Source organism: Ranitomeya imitator, chromosome 6 (genome assembly GCF_032444005.1).
Source record: "Ranitomeya imitator isolate aRanImi1 chromosome 6, aRanImi1.pri, whole genome shotgun sequence".
In the NCBI taxonomy this organism is placed as follows: Eukaryota; Metazoa; Chordata; class Amphibia; order Anura; family Dendrobatidae; genus Ranitomeya; species Ranitomeya imitator.
The window spans coordinates 352,737,388-352,756,270 of record NC_091287.1 but is presented as its reverse complement, the minus strand read 5'-3'; the positions used below and the strand labels follow the sequence as shown (position 1 = coordinate 352,756,270).

Genomic DNA, 18,883 nt, shown 5'->3' with positions numbered 1-18,883 from the left:
AGTCACTTCTTACCTCAGCATTCTTGGTGTCTCCAGTATAAGATCAGGAATACAGGTTGGACAGCAGTGTGAGCAGTCTCTTCTTATCTCAGCATTCTTGGTGTCTCCAGTATAAGATCAGAAATACAGGTTGGTGTTATGACCTGGTGGTAAGGACAATAATGGACCTGGTGGTTAAGAGCACACGGAATGACCTGATAGTTACTAATAATATAGGACGAGCTCTGAGACGTGGGAACTCTGCTGACCGCAATCCCTAATCCTATCACACACTAGAAATAGCCGTGGATTGCTCCTAACCCTCCCTATGCAACTCGACACAGCCTAAGAAACTAGCTAGCCCTAGAGATAGAAAAATAAAGCCTACCTTGCCTCAGAGAAATTCCCCAAAGGAAAAGGCAGCCCTCCACATATAATGACTGTGAGTAAAGATGAAAATTATAAACACAGAGATGAATTAGATTTAGCAAAGTGAGGCCCGACTTACTGAACAGACAGAGGATAGGAAAGGTAACTTTGCGGTCAGCACAAAAAACTACAAAAAGACCACGCAGAGGGCGCAAAAAGACCCTCCGCACCGACTCACGGTGCGGAGGCGCTCCCTCTGCATCCCAGAGCTTCCAGCAAGCAAGACAAAAATCAAAATAGCAAGCTGGACAGAAAAATAGCAAACCAGAGAAAAACAAGCAGGAACTCAGCTTCTGCTGGCAAGACAGGTCAGAAGAACGATCCAGGAGAGAACTAGACCAATACTGGAACATTGACAGGTGGCATGGAGCAATGATCTAAGTGGAGTTAAATAGAGCAGCCAGCTAACGAATTAACCTTGTCACCTGTGGAAGGAAACTCAGAAGCCGCAGCTCCACTCACAACCACCAGAGGAAGCCCATGGACAGAACCAGCCGAAGTACCATTCATGACCACAGGAGGGAGCTTGACAACAGAATTCACAACAGGTTGGACAGCAGTATCTGAAGTCTCTTCTTACCTCAGCATTCTTGGTGTCTCCAGTATAAGATCAGAAATACAGGGTGGACAGCAGTATCTGAAGTCTCTTCTTACCTCAGCATTCTTGGTGTCTCCAGTATAAGATCAGAAATACAGGGTGGACAGCAGTGTGAGCAGTCACTTCTTACCTCAGCATTTTTGGTGTCTCAAGTATAAGATCAGGAATAGAGGGTGGACAGCAGTGTGAGCAGTCTCTTCTTACCTCAGCATTCTTGGTGTCTCAAGTATAAGATCAGGAATAGAGGGTGGACAGCAGTGTGAGCAGTCTCTTCTTACCTCAGCATTCTTGGTGTCTCAAGTATAAGATCAGGAATAGAGGGTGGACAGCAGTGTGAGCAGTCTCTTCTTACCTCAGCATTCTTGGTGTCTCAAGTACAAGATCAGGAATAGAGGGTGGACAGCAGTGTGAGCAGTCTCTTCTTACCTCAGCATTCTTGGTGTCTCAAGTATAAGATCAGGAATAGAGGGTGGACAGCAGTATGAGCAGTCACTTCTTACGTCAGCACTAGTATTTCCAGTTTTAGATCAGAATATCCACTGACAATGTATCTTCCAACACATGTATTCGGTGGTGTTTCCTGCTACACATGCTCACAAGCAGTGGTCCTAATATTCTAAGACAGGTCTATGGAAGAAGTTGCTGGACATTTCAATTCTATTGTGATCCTCTCCATAGACAAAATAGTTTGACCGTAATTTGCTAATTAAAAGTTTTTTCTTTGAATGTTTTGTATGACATTTCCTTTATTTCTGTTCCTGGACAAAACCTAATAACCTTTGTCATACAGTTTAATAATAATAATATTATTTATATAGCACCATTAATTCCATGGTGCTGTACATGAGAAAGGGTTACATCAAAATACAAATATCACTTACAGTAAACAAAACTAACAATGACAGACTGATACAGAGGGGAGAGGACCCTGCCCTTGCGGGCTTACATTCTACAGGATTATGGGGACGTAGACAGTAGGTCGGGGGTTGCAGTAGCTCCGATGGTGTTGAGGTGGCCGTGTGGTAATTGCAGGCTGTAAGCTTCTATGAAGAGGTTGTTTTTCAGGTCTCTTTTGAAGGATCCAAATGTGGTGGATAACCGGATGTGTTGGGGCACAGAATTCCAGAGGATGGGGGATATTCGGGAGGCGATTGGGTGAGGAGCGAATAAGCGTGGAGGAGAGGAGGAGGTCTTGGGAGGACCGGAGATTACGTGAGGGAAGATATTGAGTGATTAGTATGGAAATATACGGAGGAGAAAGGTTATGGATGGCTTTGTAGGTCAGTGTTGGTTTTAAACTGGATACGCTGGGAAATTGGGAGCCAGTGAAGTAATTTGCAAAGATGGAAAGCAGGAGTTCAGCTATTTCCGTTTTATTTAATGGTACACGGTATTTCAGTAGTGACGTGAGACTATTTAGACCACACGTGGAGTACTGTGTACAAGGGATTATTCAGTACTATGAAGAGCCTTCCTAACGATCTCTAAATGCTCCTATTAACCCAGTGGCCCCCTTATCTGAATCTGCCACAAGTCTGTTTGGATCTTGCGGTGCTTCCTCTGGCCCCTGTAATGTCAGCAATGTCTGCTGCCTGGGCTCTGCTCTCTTACGAAGAATGTGTTGAGAACGCTATTCAGCGTATACTTCATGGGGTAGAAGGAAAGCCCAGACAGCATTGCTAAGGCTGCGCTTCGATACCGCAGAGACTCATGGGGCATCAGAATGTGCCGTCTTATGGACACTAGTGGTAATAAAAGTATGTTTGTAAAATAAATGAGAGTAACTGATAGAAAGAATCCTCATAGTGCTGGCCTCTTATTTGTTATTTCAGTACAAGCAGCGAGAAAGTTGTGGGTTTAGCGCAATGACGAAGAATCCAGAAAAGCTTTCTAATGAATAGCAATATTGACCTTCACTTCATTACCCAGCTAAGAGCTTCTGTGCAAGACAAATTGGGTGTCACTGGGGGACGGAACGAACAGAGGTTTTAATGGGTAGAAGCCAAAACTGGTTTTTAGAATACCGCATTTGATATTATCTTGCAATGCCTGAAGCTAAGTGCCTGATTTTGACACAAGCATTGGAATTGGGGTCAGTGAAGTGGAGCAGTAATTGAAGATTATATCAGGAGGAGTGGACGATGATAAAGATATTGCGGAACAGATTTTGCACATTAACAGATCCAGATCGATGTTTGTGGTGTTTAGGTTAGATAACATTAAATTAAAGGGGCTGACCACTGCTTGGAGAACTTCTTCTTAAATGAAACCGTGCCCCATAGAAAATAAAAGCGGCATACACTCACCTTCCCGGGCCGGCAATGTTCCAGTGACGTCTGCGGAGGAGGTTGGTGCTTTGGGGACATTATGCGGCTTCAACGCTCACAGCAGTGTCATTCAGGCATTGGCAGACCGCTCTGACGTCGCTGGAACACCACCAGGTCTGGGAGGTCTTAATTTTACAGGGGTCACAGTTTCACCTAAAGAAGACCTGTCACCGGGTCAGAAGTGGTAAATTTGTGCCCTTATTTTATTCTTGCTGCTTACTCGAGTATTCTGTTTTTTTTATTTTCAAAATCTGATGGTTCCAAATATTTGGTTGTTTTTATTTAGTTATTTGTATGGTCTTCAGTCTTCACCAATGAGGCAGTGCTGGTTTCCTCTGTAACAGGGGTTCCTATGGATTTTTAAAATATACATTTTATTATTTACAGTACATATAGCAAAAAAAAAAAACTACAGACATTATGTATTCACATGACCCTAATAGCCTGAAGAATTAACTTAATTGGTTATTTGCTATGAAACCTGAACAGTAGAATGGATGCATATCGATTTGTAGGACCCAGTTCAGATGCCAGGTTGGTCATGTCTGGCCAGAGCATTGAGAACTTCCTCCTCCCTCTCGGCATCCTCAGCTCCTTTTGATTAGCTGGTTTGGCACGACATCATCATTGCAGCGTAATGCCCATGTGGCGTTGTGCCAGGCTGGCTACACAAAACAAGAGCCTTGGATGCAGCAAGATAACAGGCAGTTCTCAGGGCTCCTGTCCTGGCTAGACTAGGTCCTGATAATCTATACTCGCATAGTAAAACACAAACAATTACAAACTTTGAAAAACTTTTTTTTTTCTATATTTGCATTGCTAAAAAAATATATCAATTTAGCAAGGTTGAAAAAAATAATAAAATTTGTCCAGCACAAAGCAAAGAATTATACAGGTAAAAATATGTGAAATGATACAAAAATCATGCTTGATGCAAAGGCGAGAGGCAAAAACGATAAAAACTGGCTGGTCACTAAAGAGAATCTGTCCACAGGTTTTTGCTATGTAATCTGAGGACATCATGACGTAGGAGATAAAACACTGAATTCAGCGATGTCACTTATCAGGCTGTGTGCTGCTGTTTACTTATAATGAATGTTTTATCACTATGACAATATCCCTGCCATGACTAGCTGCTGTGTACCAAGGTTTCTCCTGTGATAAGCTCCGCCCCTTCACGTGATAAGCAGCTCACTGTCTATACACAATGTACATAGAGAGCCTGGTGTGGGCGGGGTTGGCTTTCTCCGATCTGCTTCATGTTACAGCTAATAGCTCTGATTGTGTCACACCTGCTACACCCAGTAACCTAAGTGATACATCATTGGATTCAATGTTTCTTGTTGAACTCTATGCATTTGGCCAACTACAATTCTGGGCTAGCTGTTGTGAATTCTGTGGCAGAGCTCCCTCCTGTGGTCACGAGTGGTACTGCGGCTTCTGAGTTTCCTTCCTCAGGTGATGTGGTGAAGTCGTTAGGTGCTGCTCTATTTAACTCCACCTAGTGCTTTGCTCCTGGCATCCAGTCAATGTTCTAGTATTGGTCTTGCTTCCTCCTGGATCGTTCCTGTGGCCGTCTGCTCTGCATAAGCTAAGTTTTGCTTGTGTTATTTTTGTTTTGCTATTTTTTCTGTCCAGCTTGCTTAATTGGTTTTTCTTGCTTGCTGGAAGCTGTGGGACGCAGAGGGAGCACCTCCGTACCGTTAGTCGGTGCGGAGGGTCTTTTTGCCCCTCTGCGTGGTTGTTTGTAGGGTTTTGTGTTGACCGCAAAGTTATCTTTCCTATCTTCGGTCTGTTCAGTAAGTTGGGCCTCACTTTGCTAAATCTATTTCATCTCTGCGTTTGTATTTTCATCTCTACTCACAGTCATTATATGTGGGGGGCTGCCTTTTCCTTTGGGGTATTTCTCTGAGGCAAGGTAGGCTTGTTTTTTTATCTTAGGCCTAACTAGTTTCTCAGGCTGTGCCGAGTTGCATAGGGAGCGTTAGGCGCAATCCACGGCTGCCTCTAGTGTGGTTGGATAGGATTAGGGATTGCGGTCAGCAGAGTTCCCACGTCTCAGAGCTCGTCCTATGTCTTTTGGTTATTGTCAGGTCACTTTGTGTGCTCTGAACTTCAAGGTCCATTGTGGTTCTGAATTACCTATTCATAACAGTACTGGAGGCCCAAAGTACTAATGCTTCTCAATAGAGGGAAAAAAGAAGTTCTGAGACCATTTTTTTTTCTTTGCACTGTGTTTTGCCTTTTTTTCCCCCTAGACATTTGGGTGGTTCAGGATACAGGTGTAGTGATGGACATTAAAGGTCTGTCTTCATGTGTGGATCATCTCACTGCAAGAGTACAAAATATTCAAGACTTTGTGGTTCAGAATTCTATGTTAGAACCAAGAATTCCTATTCCTGATTTGTTTTCTGGAGATAGAGCAACATTTCTGAGTTTCAAAATTAATTGTAAACTGTTTCTGGCTTTGAAACCTCGCTCCTCTGGTGACCCAGTTCAACAAGTTAGGATCATTATTTCTTTATTACGTGGCGACCCTCAAGACTGGGCATTTTCCCTTGCGCCAGGAGATCCTGCATTATGTAATATTGATGCGTTTTTCCTGGCGCTTGGATTGCTGTACGATGAACCTAATTCGGTGGATCAGGCAGAGAAAAATTTGCTGGCTCTGTGTCAGGGTCAGGATGAGATAGAGATTTATTGTCAGAAGTTTATAAAGTGGTCCGTGCTCACTCAATGGAATGAAGGTGCGCTGGCAGCTATTTTCAGAAAGGGTCTCTCTGAAGCCCTTAACCCATTCATGACCGGGGGATTTTTCGTTTTTCCGTGTTCGTTTTTCGCTCCCTCCTTCCCAGAGCCATAACTTTTTTATTTTTCCGTCAATTTGGCCATGTGAGGGCTTATTTTTTGCGGGACGAGTTGTACTTTTGAACGACATTATTGGTTTTAGCATGTCGTGTACTAGAAAACGGGAAAAAAATTCCAAGTGCGGTGAAATTGCAAAAAAAGTGCAATCCCACATTGGTTTTTTGTTTGGCTTTTTTGCTAGGTTCACTAAATGCTAAAAATGACCTGCCATTATGATTCTCCAGGTCAGTACGAGTTCATAGACACCTAACATGACTAGGTTATTTTTTATCTAAGTGGTGAAAAAAAATTCCAAACTTTGCTAAAAAAAAAAAAAAAAAAAAAAAAAATTGCGCCATTTTCCGATACTCGTAGCGTCTCCATTTTTCATGATCTGGGGTCGGTTGAGGGCTTATTTTTTGCGTGCCGAGATGACGTTTTTAATGATAGCATTTTGGTGCAGATACGTTCTTTTGATCGCCCGTTATTGCATTTTAATGCAATGTCGCGGCGACCAAAAAAACGTAATTCTGGCGTTTCAAATTTTTTTCCCGCTACGCTGTTTAGCGATCAGGTTAATACTTTTTTTTAAATTGATAGATCGGGCGATTCTGAGCGCGGCGATACCAAATATGCGTAGATTTGATATTTTTTTTATTGATTTATTTTGATTGGGGCGAAAGGGGGGTGATTTAAACTTTTATGTTTTTTTTATTTTTTTCACATTTTTTTAAACTTTTTTTCTTAACTTTTGCCATGCTTCAATAGCCTCCATGGGAGGCTAGAAGCAGGCACAGCACGATCGGCTCTGCTACATAGCAGCGATCTGCTAATCGCTGCTATGTAGCAGAAATGGAGGTGTGCTGTGAGCGCCGACCACAGGGTGGCGCTCACAGCCACCGCTCATCAGTAACCATAGAGGTCTCTGGAACCTGTATGGCTACAATATACAAGCAGCGCCGACCCCCGATCATGTGACGGGGGTCGGCGATGACGTCATTTCCGGCCGCCCGGCCGGAAGCGGTAGTTAAATGCCGCTGTCTGCGTTTGACAGCGGCATTTAACTAGTTAATAGGTGCGGGCAGATCGCGATTCTGCCCGCACCTATTGCGGGCACATGTCAGCTGTTCAAAACAGCTGACATGTCCCGGCTTTGATGCGGGCTCACTGCGGAGCCCTGCATCAAAGCAGGGGAGCCGGCATCGGACGGTATAGTACGTCCGATGCCGGTAAGGGGTTAAGGATGTCATGGTGGGATTTCCCATGCCTGCTGGTCTGAATGAGTCTATGTCTTTGGCCATTCAGATCGGTCGACGCTTGCGTGAGCGTAAATCTGTGCACCATTTGGCGGTATTATCCGAGCATAAACCTGAGCCTATGCAGTGCGATAGGACTTTGACCAGAGTTGAACGGCAAGAACACAGACGTCAGAATGGGCTGTGTTTCTACTGTGGTGATTCCACTCATGCTATCTCCGATTGTCCTAATCGCACTAGGCGGTTCGCTAGGTCTGCCACCATTGGTACGGTACAGTCAAAATTTCTTTTGTCCGTTACTTTGATCTGCTCTTTGTCATCTTATTCTGTCATGGCATTTGTGGATTCAGGCGCTGCCCTGAATTTGATGGACTTGGAGTATGCTAGGCGTTGTGGGTTTTTCTTGGAGCCCTTGCAGTGTCCTATTCCATTGAGAGGAATTGATGCTACGCCTTTGGCCAAGAATAAGCCTCAGTACTGGACCCAGCTGACCATGTGCATGGCTCCTGCACATCAGGAGGATATTCGCTTTCTGGTGTTGCATAATCTGCATGATGTGGTCGTGTTGGGGTTGCCATGGCTACAAGTCCATAACCCAGTATTAGATTGGAAATCAATGTCTGTGTCCAGCTGGGGTTGTCAGGGGTTACATGGTGATGTCCCATTTCTGTCTATTTCGTCATCCACCCCTTCTGAGGTCCCAGAGTTCTTGTCTGATTACCGTGATGTATTTGATGAGTCCAAGTCCAATGCCCTACCTCCGCATAGGGATTGTGATTGTGCTATCGATTTGATTCCTGGTAGTAAATTTCCGAAAGGTCGACTGTTTAATTTATCTGTACCTGAGCACGCCGCTATGCGGAGTTACGTGAAGGAGTCCTTGGAGAAGGGTCATATTCGCCCGTCATCGTCGCCATTGGGAGCGGGGTTCTTTTTTGTGGCCAAGAAGGATGGTTCGCTGAGACCTTGTATAGATTACCGCCTTCTAAATAAAATCACGGTCAAATTTCAGTACCCCTTGCCATTGTTATCTGATTTGTTTGCTCGGATCAAGGGGGCTAGTTGGTTCACCAAGATAGATCTTCGTGGTGCGTATAATCTTGTGCGTATTAAGCGGGGCGATGAATGGAAAACTGCATTTAATATGCCCTAGGGCCATTTTGAGTACCTAGTTATGCCTTTCGGACTTGCCAATGCTCCATCGGTGTTTCAGTCCTTTATGCATGACATCTTCCGAGAGTACATGGATAAATTCCTGATTGTATACTTGGATGATATTTTGGTCTTCTCGGATGATTGGGAATCTCATGTGAAGCAGGTCAGAATGGTGTTCCAGGTCCTGCGTGCTAATTCTTTGTTTGTGAAGGGATCAAAGTGTCTCTTTGGTGTTCAGAAGGTTTCATTTTTGGGGTTCATTTTTTCCCCTTCTACTATCGAGATGGACCCTGTTAAGGTCCAGGCCATTTATGATTGGACTCAGCCGACATCTCTGAAGAGTCTGCAAAAGTTCCTGGGCTTTGCTAATTTTTATCGTCGATTCATCTGTAATTTTTCTAGTTTTGCTAAACCATTGACCGATTTGACCAAGAAGGGTGCTGATGTGGTCAATTGGTCTTCTGCTGCTGTGGAAGCTTTTCAAGAGTTAAAGTGTCGTTTTTCTTCTGCCCCTGTGTTGTGTCAACCAGATGTTTCGCTTCCGTTCCAGGTCGAGGTTGATGCTTCTGAAATTGGAGCGGGGGCTGTTTTGTCGCAGAGAAGTTCTGATTGTTCGGTGATGAAACCATGCGCCTTCTTTTCCAGGAAGTTTTCGCCTGCTGAGCGAAATTATGATGTTGGCAATCGAGAGTTGCTGGCCATGAAGTGGGCATTCGAGGAGTGGCGTCATTGGCTTGAAGGAGCTAAGCATCGCGTGGTGGTCTTGACTGATCACAAGAACTTGACTTATCTCGAGTCTGCCAAACTGTTGAATCCTAGACAGGCTCGTTGGTCGCTGTTTTTCTCCCGTTTTGACTTTGTGGTTTCGTACCTTCCGGGCTCTAAAAATGTGAAGGCGGATGCCCTGTCTAGGAGTTTTGTGCCCGACTCTCCGGGTTTGTCTGAGCCGGCGGGTATTCTCAAAGAGGGAGTAATTTTGTCTGCCATCTCCCCTGATTTGCGGCGGGTGCTGCAAAAATTTCAGGCTAATAAACCTGATCGTTGCCCAGCGGAGAAACTGCTTGTCCCTGATAGGTGGACGAATAAAGTTATCTCTGAGGTTCATTGTTCGGTGTTGGCTGGTCATCCTGGAATCTTTGATACCAAAGATTTAGTGGCTAGATCCTTTTGGTGGCCGTCTCTGTCGCGGGATGTGCGTTCTTTTGTGCAGTCCTGTGGGATTTGTGCTCGGGCTAAGCCCTGCTGTTCTCGTGCCAGTGGGTTGCTTTTGCCCTTGCCGGTCCCGAAGAGGCCTTGGACACATATCTCTATGGATTTTATTTCGGATCTCCCCGTCTCTCAAAAAATGTCGGTCATTTGGGTGGTTTGTGATCGCTTCTCTAAGATGATCCATTTGGTACCCTTGTCTAAATTACCTTGCTCCTCTGATTTGGTGCCATTGTTCTTCCAGCATGTGGTTCGTTTACATGGCATTCCAGAGAACATCGTTTCTGACAGAGGTTCCCAGTTTGTTTCAAGGTTTTGGCGAGCTTTTTGTGCTAGGATGGGCATTGATTTGTCTTTTTCCTCGGCTTTCCATCCTCAGACTAATGGCCAGACCGAACGAACCAATCAGACCTTGAAAACATATCTGAGATGCTTTGTTTCTCCTGATCAGGATGATTGGGTGTCCTTCTTGCCTTTGGCTGAGTTCGCCCTTAATAATCGGGCCAGCTCGGCTACCTTGGTTTCGCCGTTTTTCTGCAACTCTGGGTTCCATCCTCGTTTCTCTCCAGGGCAGGTTGAGTCTTCGGACTGTCCTGGTGTGGATACGGTGGTGGACAGGTTACAGCAGATTTGGACTCATGTAGTGGACAATTTGACCTTGTCCCAGGAGAAGGCTCAACGTTTCGCTAATCGCAGACACTGTGTGGGTCCCCGACTTCGTGTTGGGGATTTGGTTTGGTTGTCATCTCGTCATATTCCTATGAAGGTTTCCTCTCCTAAGTTTAAGCCTCGTTTCATTGGTCCGTATAGGATTTCTGAGGTTCTTAATCCTGTGTCTTTTCGTTTGACCCTTCCAGATTCTTTTTCCATCCATAACGTATTCCATAGGTCATTGTTGCGGAGATACGTGGCACCTATGGTTCCATCTGTTGATCCTCCTGCCCCGGTTTTGGTGGAGGGGGAGTTGGAGTATATTGTGGAGAAGATTTTGGATTCTCGTGTTTCGAGACGGAAACTCCAGTATCTGGTTAAGTGGAAGGGTTATGGTCAGGAAGATAATTCCTGGGTCTTTGCCTCTGATGTCCATGCTGCCGATCTTGTTTGTGCCTTTCATATGGCTCATCCTGGTCGGCCTGGGGGCTCTGGTGAGGGTTCGGTGACCCCTCCTCAAGGGGGGGGGTACTGTTGTGAATTCTGTGACAGAGCTCCCTCTTGTGGTCACGAGTGGTACTGCGGCTTCTGAGTTTCCTTCCTCAGGTGATGTGGTGAAGTCGTTAGGTGCTGCTCTATTTAACTCCACCTAGTGCTTTGCTCTTGGCCTCCAGTCAATGTTCTAGTATTGGTCTTGCTTCCTCCTGGATCGTTCCTGTGGCCGTCTGCTCTGCATAAGCTAAGTTTTGCTTGTGTTATTTTTGTTTTGCTATTTTTTCTGTCCAGCTTGCTTAATTGTTTTTTCTTGCTTGCTGGAAGCTCTGGGACGCAGAGGGAGCACCTCCGTACCGTTAGTCGGTGCGGAGGGTCTTTTTGCCCCTCTGCGTGGTTGTTTGTAGGGTTTTGTGTTGACCACAAAGCAATCTTTCCTATCTTCGGTCTGTTCAGTAAGTTGGGCCTCACTTTGCTAAATCTATTTCATCTCTGCGTTTGTATTTTCATCTCTACTCACAGTCATTATATGTGGGGGGCTGCCTTTTCCTTTGGGGTATTTCTCTGAGGCAAGGTAGGCTTGTTTTTCTATCTTAGGCCTAACTAGTTTCTCAGGCTGTGCCGAGTTGCATAGGGAGCGTTAGGCGCAATCCACGGCTGCCTCTAGTGTGGTTGGATAGGATTAGGGATTGCGGTCAGCAGAGTTCCCACGTCTCAGAGCTCGTCCTATGTCTTTTGGTTATTGTCAGGTCACTTTGTGTGCTCTGAACTTCAAGGTCCATTGTGGTTCTGAATTACCTAATCATAACAGCTAGCCCTATTATTCTTACTGTTGTGATGTTATAACAGATGCAGGTTGTCACTGAATTCATCGTGGAATCCTCATCCATGAAAATATTTGCACCTTGTACAATATAAAGTCTCTGATGTATTGTATATTTATCTGCCTATTCATATTTTTTTGCAGGTCAAAAGCTATTTAGCTGTCATGTCTGCACCAATTCCTTCTCCACCAAAGGTAGCCTTAAAGTGCACATGAGACTTCACACCGGCGCCAAGCCTTTTAAGTGCCCTCACTGTGATATGCGCTTCCGGACATCCGGGCGGAGGAAGACGCACATACAATGTCATTATAAATCCGATGCCAAAAAGATCAGGAAGCCGGTGGTGCGGAGGCATCTCGCCCAAAATTCAGCTTCAGTTCCCGGTACCACTTCCAGCACTGTGGATTCCCTCCAGTCAATAAATCTGCTTAATTCATCAGCAACAGACCCAAGTGTCTTTATTACAAATAGTTCTGTTCTTTCCGGACAGTTTGAGCAAAGTTTGCTCCAACAAGGTCTGGTCGGACAGGCAATTCTTCCTGCTTCAGTATCAGGTAAGTACATAATCAGCAGGTTTTGGAGACATTTGCCTTGAAGTCTACCCAGACAATTATTTTGCATGTGTTAAAGGGAATCTGTCAGCAGGTTTTTGCTATGTGATCTGACAGCAGCATGAGGTAGGGGCAGAGACACTGATCCCAGCGATATGTCACTTTACTGGAGTCACAGTAAACACATTTGTTTCTGCTGCACATCTAGCAGAGCTCAGTTGTTGAGCTGTGTATAACCAAACCCACAGTACAATAGACAGTGACATCAGTGATGGAGGAGTCATTGGACTAGGGGGCAAGAGGCCAGTTGTCCTGTAATGATATTCTCCTGCTGATAAAACACTGATTGTATTGATACAGCAAAACACAGTCTAGTAAGTGACATATTATAAACAAAAATGTCCATACACATAGTAATGCTAATAAAAGGGTTCCTCCACCAGGATAGGAAATCCCACAGGAAGCATATAAAGGGTGTGGAAAGCTTACACTAAACAAAAAGAAAACGAAGTATCAAAACACACCACTCAGAAAAGGATAACAAATTTTATTGAAGATACATACATGCTAAAAAGAGTAACAACGATCAATACGTAATAAGAGGAAGGATGATAACCGAGTAAAGTGCACAAAAACCAGAGAATAAGGTAGAAAGTAGCACAGGCTATGGGGATGAAATAGGTATCCATAGTATACCAACTTCATGATAACATACATAAAGGGTTAACCATTTTAACCAAAGTCCAAAGTGCAGGTGCATAGAAACTAGTATAGTTATTGACACATACCCATAAAGTCCGCCTGTCCTCAGTCTCACAGAAAGCCCCGACGCGCGTTTTGCGATCTTGCTTTGTCAAGGGGAAAGAAGTTGTGCGTGTCATATCTCTGTTAAGCCCCGAGTTTATAATACCCACTAATTACTGCACCCGCCAATGCCGCATCGCGTATGGCACCGCCGCCCCCGGGTCCCAGGTGCATCTGTTTCAGGCACTCACAATCGGCGTGTGGGGAGGAAATCCTCCATGACGTCTTATCCGCACAGCCGATGGTAGAGAGGCCTTCAACAAAATGGTGGTTCCCGGGCGTGGTGCGCATGCGCGTCGCCATCTTGTTAGGGCCATATTTCAACAATATAGGGGAACAGCTGAAAAAACCAGCCGATCAAGCTGACCTACATCACCCCCGGACCCAAGTGGTAAGAAACGCACTATATACAGAGGAGAGCACAGTCCACCACCACCGCAAAGGGAAACATAGTGCAATATAAACACATATTGCTATAATCAGGTTATCTACTCCTACTATATGGTGATCTCAGATTACATAGCAAAAATCTGGAGATAGATAAATATGAGAGAGACATTTTTATTTATTTCTTAATTTGACACATTCCTGGTTTTCCAAAATATAAATGAGAATGGTAAACCTACCAAGTGACCAAAGCATGATTGGTGTAATTAGAGATATATTGTTTATTGTAATATAAGTTTATTATTTATTAAGAATTCGCTTTTTAGTGGAAACTTTGCATGGGTGTTTAAACGGGCCATGTCACTTTTGAGAGTGCTGCCTGTCTCTCTTTTGTATTCAGTGTGAGAGACCCGCTGATCAGCTCTCGTGAGCGCTTGCACTCTCCTCCCCAGAGTTGTGTTTTTCAGTGTTTGTGATCTGTTCATTTTATCATTAAGAGTTATTTAGTTTTTTGTTCATGTATATATTGATATGTTGTAATATTTTCCTGTGCAGCCGGTGGGGATCTAACCGTATCGCTGTCAGACTGTAGCTTGGCCACGCTGGAGGGAATCCAGTTACAGCTCGCTGCCAACTTGGTTGGACAAAATGTGCAGATTTCTGGAATAGACGCCACGGGCATTAACAACATAACACTACAGGTATCAGATCTGGTAATACAGTAAGCGTTTCAGTGTCCAGTTAGACAAAGTTTGCTCATATCATATCATTTGTTTCTTAGATTGACCCCAGTATTTTACAACAAACACTCCAGCATGGCAGCATTATTCCCCAGACCCTGACTGGTGACCCGACCTCAGTACAGGCTGGCAGCAGTTTGCAGAGCGGAGATAATGCTGTGCCAGCTAATGTGGTTCTTCAGCCTATAGCGAGCTTGTCTCTTCAGCCTGCCACCACGTCATCATCCAGCCTGACTATAGCCCCCATCACTGAGCAAGAGGCTGTACTGTCTACTACCTCTGCAAGTAAGTCTCTGGATCCTCATTAGCATATTGACATAGCTTGCTTTTTCTGGCACTAGTATTGGGCAACACTGCTTGGCACAAATCATGGGCATCACTAGACCAGGGCAACTTTGCAAATTGATAGTATTGTCATGAAGGGGTGTCCAGTATGTGTAAGCCACATGTCACAATCCTCTACCATGTCCCAGACTAGTAGCCATAACCCTGAGTTGTGTGCTATATCATACAATTGCTTTTGGGGTGTCAATTTCTTTCTTCTTCTTTTTTTTTTTTTTTATTTGGGTTGATTATTTTTGGAAATTTAAAAAAAATATATACATCAGGGTTGGGCAACTGAACTTCCCAAGTGGCCATGTGAGAGACCATGAGTGTTGTGGAGGACCGAGCCAGTAGGCTGAACTTCTGATCAAGATTAGTATTATATTAATATATTAATAATAATCATCTTGCTATTGATTAGAAGTATGCTGACTATTATCAGGATGATCTGCCTCTATAAATCAGGCTGCCATATTGCTCTTCAGCCTCCAGTATAATGAGCAGAGCTGCGCCTTGGTCGGCTGCAGTCCTTACTGTGGTCAATGTCTCTATCCAAGTCCGGTCTTGTTTCTGTCTCTCTCTTTCTTGTTCCCCTTCCCACTCTCTCCCCTAACATTCCTTCGTCCCTCTCCTTGGCTATCCATTGTCGTGTACACAAGTGACGTACACATAAGGGTCAGGTACTCCTTGCGATGCCATCCACACTGTTCTGCCACATTGCATTTGATTTTCAGCGCTTTTGCGGTCCTGGTCTGTCGGTGGGATTTGGCCCAAAGGCCGCAGTTTGCCAAGGCCTGGTGTACATAAGCCTTCTCATTTCAGAATAGAATAGTTTGATCAGACTTTGGGGCTTTATACAACAATATCATATCTTTTTTACTATGTCTACTATTTTTATTTGCTGTGCTAGTAAGAGGGATAATAACTTTTTGTCTGTAATTAAATCCCATGAATGCTCGGACTGACCCTGGTGGGTCCCTGTGCAGGAGGTGGGCCTGCACCCCATATGTTATGTGAGCAATAGAAAACACAATACACCTGATTCACTAGAGACCAAACCCGCATCTCATCATTCATTTATCAAACTATTCAATGTATTATTCTATAGAAGCCGAGGAAAATGTATGAATCCGTGCAATGTGATGTATGTATGTAACTGAACAGTGGCCCCCAGAGTCAGTATTACAGGCGGGCCCTCAGCAGCCCTGCCCGACACCGATCGCATGTGTATGAATTCCATTCTCTTTCTTAGAATAGCTGGGAAGTTATGTCAGGCAGACAAATCTAGCTTCACTTTGCCTTAATTTATTACTTTCCGTTTTCCTTTACACATCCAGCTGTATAGCCCACAACTTCCTGCTGTCTCAATAAATCGTAATTAGAGATGAGCGCACGTGCTCGGATAAGGGGTCATATCCCAGTGTGGCTCCGATACAGCTTTATACACGAGTCACATGAGGAATTCCGGTATAAAGATAGAACAGTAGATTTACTTATCAGTATAGTCATCTTGAAAGTAAAAATCCTTTTCTCATGATGTGTGTGTGTGTGTGTATATACAACATGAATGGCCCAAATACTACTCAATTTAGATAGATAGATAGATAGATAGATAGATAGATAGATAGATAGATAGATATGAAAAAGATAAGGAACAGCACAATTTCTACTTATCTTCGGGTGCAGAGCCTCCAGGATAACAGTCCATATATCCTGGCTGGTCAATACTTAGAAAAAATGAGGCAGCACTCCATCATTGCAGTGTTAAACGTGCAGGATTTCAATCACCCCACTGTTCAGGGTGATGTTTCGGCTCAGAATGAGCCTTTCTCGAGCCAAGAGAAAGAAATATATATATATACAGTCATGGCCAAAAGTATTGACACCTCTGCAATTCTGTCAGGTAATACTCATTTTTTTCCTGAAAATGATTGCAAACACAAATTTTTTTGTATTATCTTTATTTAATTTGTCTTAAATGAAAAAACACAAAAAGTATTGTCCTAAAGCCAAATTGGATATAATTCCTCACCAAACATAAAAAAGGGGGTGGACAATAGTATTGGCACTGTTCGAAAAATCATGTGATGCTTCTCTAATTTGTGTGATTAATAGCACCTGTAACTTATATGTGGCACCTAACAGGTGTTGGCAATAACTAAATCACACTTGCAGCCAGTTGACATGGATTAAAGTTGACTCAACCTCTGTCCTGTGTCCTTGTGTGTACCACATTGAGCATGGAGAAAAGAAATAAGACCAAAGAACTGTCTGAGGACTTGAGAAACCAAATTGTGAGGAAGAATGAGCAATCTCAAGGCTACAAGTTCATCTCCAAAGACCTGAATGTCCCTGTGTCTACTGTGTGCAGTGTCATCAAGAAGTTTAAAGCCCATGGCACTGTGGCTAACCTCCCTAGATGTGGACGAAAAATAAAAATTGACAAGAGATTTCAACGCAAGATTGTGCGGATGTTGGATAAAGAACCTTGACTAACATCCAAACAAGTTCAAGCTGCCCTGCAGTCCGAGGGTACAACAGTGTCAACCCGTACTATCCGTCGGCATCTGAATGAAAAGGGACTGTATGGTAGGAGACCCAGGAAGACCCCACTTCTTACCCCGAGACATAAAAAAGCCAGGCTGGAGTTTGCCAAAACTTACCTGAAAAAACCTAAAACGTTTTGGAAGAATGTTCTCTGGTCAGATGAGACAAAAGTAGAGCTTTTTGGGTAAAGGCATCAGCATAGAGTTTACAGGAGAAAAAAAGAGGCATTCAAAGAAAAGAACACGGTCCCTACAGTCAAACATGGCGGAGGTTCCCTGATGTTTTGGGGTTGCTTTGCTGCCTCTGGCACTGGACTGCTTGACCGTGTGCATGGCATTATGAAGTCTGAAGACTACCAACAAATTTTGCAGCATAATGTAGGGCCCACTGTGAGAAAGCTGGGTCTCCCTCAGAAGTCATGCGTCTTCCAGCAGGACAATGACCCAAAACACACTTCAAAAAGCACTAGAAAATGGTTTGAGAGAACGCACTGGAGACTTCTAAGGTGGCCAGCAATGAGTCCAGACCTGAATCCCATAGAACACCTGTGGAGAGATCTAAAAATGGCAGTTTGGAGAAGGCACCCTTCAAATATCAGGGACCTGGAGCAGTTTGCCAAAGAAGAATGGTCTAAAATTCCAGCAGAGCATTGTACGAAACTCATTGATGGTTACCGGAAGCAGTTGGTCGCAGTTATTTTGGCTAAAGGTTGTGCAACCAAGTATTAGGCTGAGGGTGCCAATACTTTTGACAGGCCCATTTTTGGAGTTTTGTGTGAAATAATCAATGTTTTGCTTTTTGCTTCATTCTCTTTTGTGTTTTTTCATTTAAGACAAATTAAATGGGGATAATAATACCAAATATTTGTGTTTGCAATCATTTTCAGGAAGAAAATGAGTATTATCTGACAGAATTGCAGGGTTGTCAATACTTTTGGCCATGACTGTATGTATATATATATATACTAGCTGAAGAGCCCGGCGTTGCCTGGGCATAGTAAATATCTGTGGTTAGTTATACCACCTCACTTCTCTTATTTTCCCATCACGCCTCTCATTTTCCCAATCACATCTTTCCCCCTCACATCTCTCATTTTCTCCCTCACTCCTCTCATTCCCCCCTAACACTTGTCATTTCGACCTCACATCTGTCATTTTCCGATCACGCCACTATTTTTCCTCACTCCTCTCATTTTGCACTCACACCTTTTCATTTTCACCTCACACCTCTCATTTTCACCTCAGTATATACATGTTTGTCATCTCCCCTGTATATAGTATGTACCTGCTGTGTGTCATCTCCCCTGTATATAGTATATACCTGTATGTCATCTCCTATATATAGTATATACCTGTATGTCATCTCCTTCTATATATAGTATATACCTGTATGTCATCTCCTCCTGTATATAGTATATACCTGTCTGTCATCTCCCCTGTATATAGTATATATCTGTGTGTCATCTCCTCCTGTATATAGTATATACCTGTATGTCATCTTCTATATATATCATATACCTGTATGTCATCTCCTCCTGTATATACCTGTAGGTCATCTGCACCTGTATATAGTATATACCTGTGTCATCTCCTCCTGTATATAGTATATACCTGTATGTCATCTCCTCCTGTATATAGTATGTACCTGTATGTCATCTCCTCCTCTATATAGTATATACCTGTGTCATCTCTCCTGTATATAGTATAGATCTGTGTGTCATCTCCTCCTGTATATAGTATATACTTGTGTCATCTCCTGTATTAGAC

At 43.7% G+C, this 18,883-nt stretch overlaps 1 protein-coding gene across 2 annotated transcripts in view; it reads left to right on the top strand.

Annotated features, from left to right (window-relative positions):
- The window catches only part of ZNF236 (zinc finger protein 236), a 222,001-nt gene that overhangs the window by 131,474 nt on the left and 71,644 nt on the right, over window positions 1–18,883 (top strand). For both annotated transcript variants that reach the window (XM_069730951.1, XM_069730952.1), the window contains exons 23-25: window positions 11,908–12,318; window positions 14,062–14,207; window positions 14,288–14,531. In XM_069730951.1, the coding sequence (XP_069587052.1) occupies window positions 11,908–12,318; window positions 14,062–14,207; window positions 14,288–14,531 (801 nt within the window). The remainder of the gene's footprint in view (window positions 1–11,907; window positions 12,319–14,061; window positions 14,208–14,287; window positions 14,532–18,883) is intronic.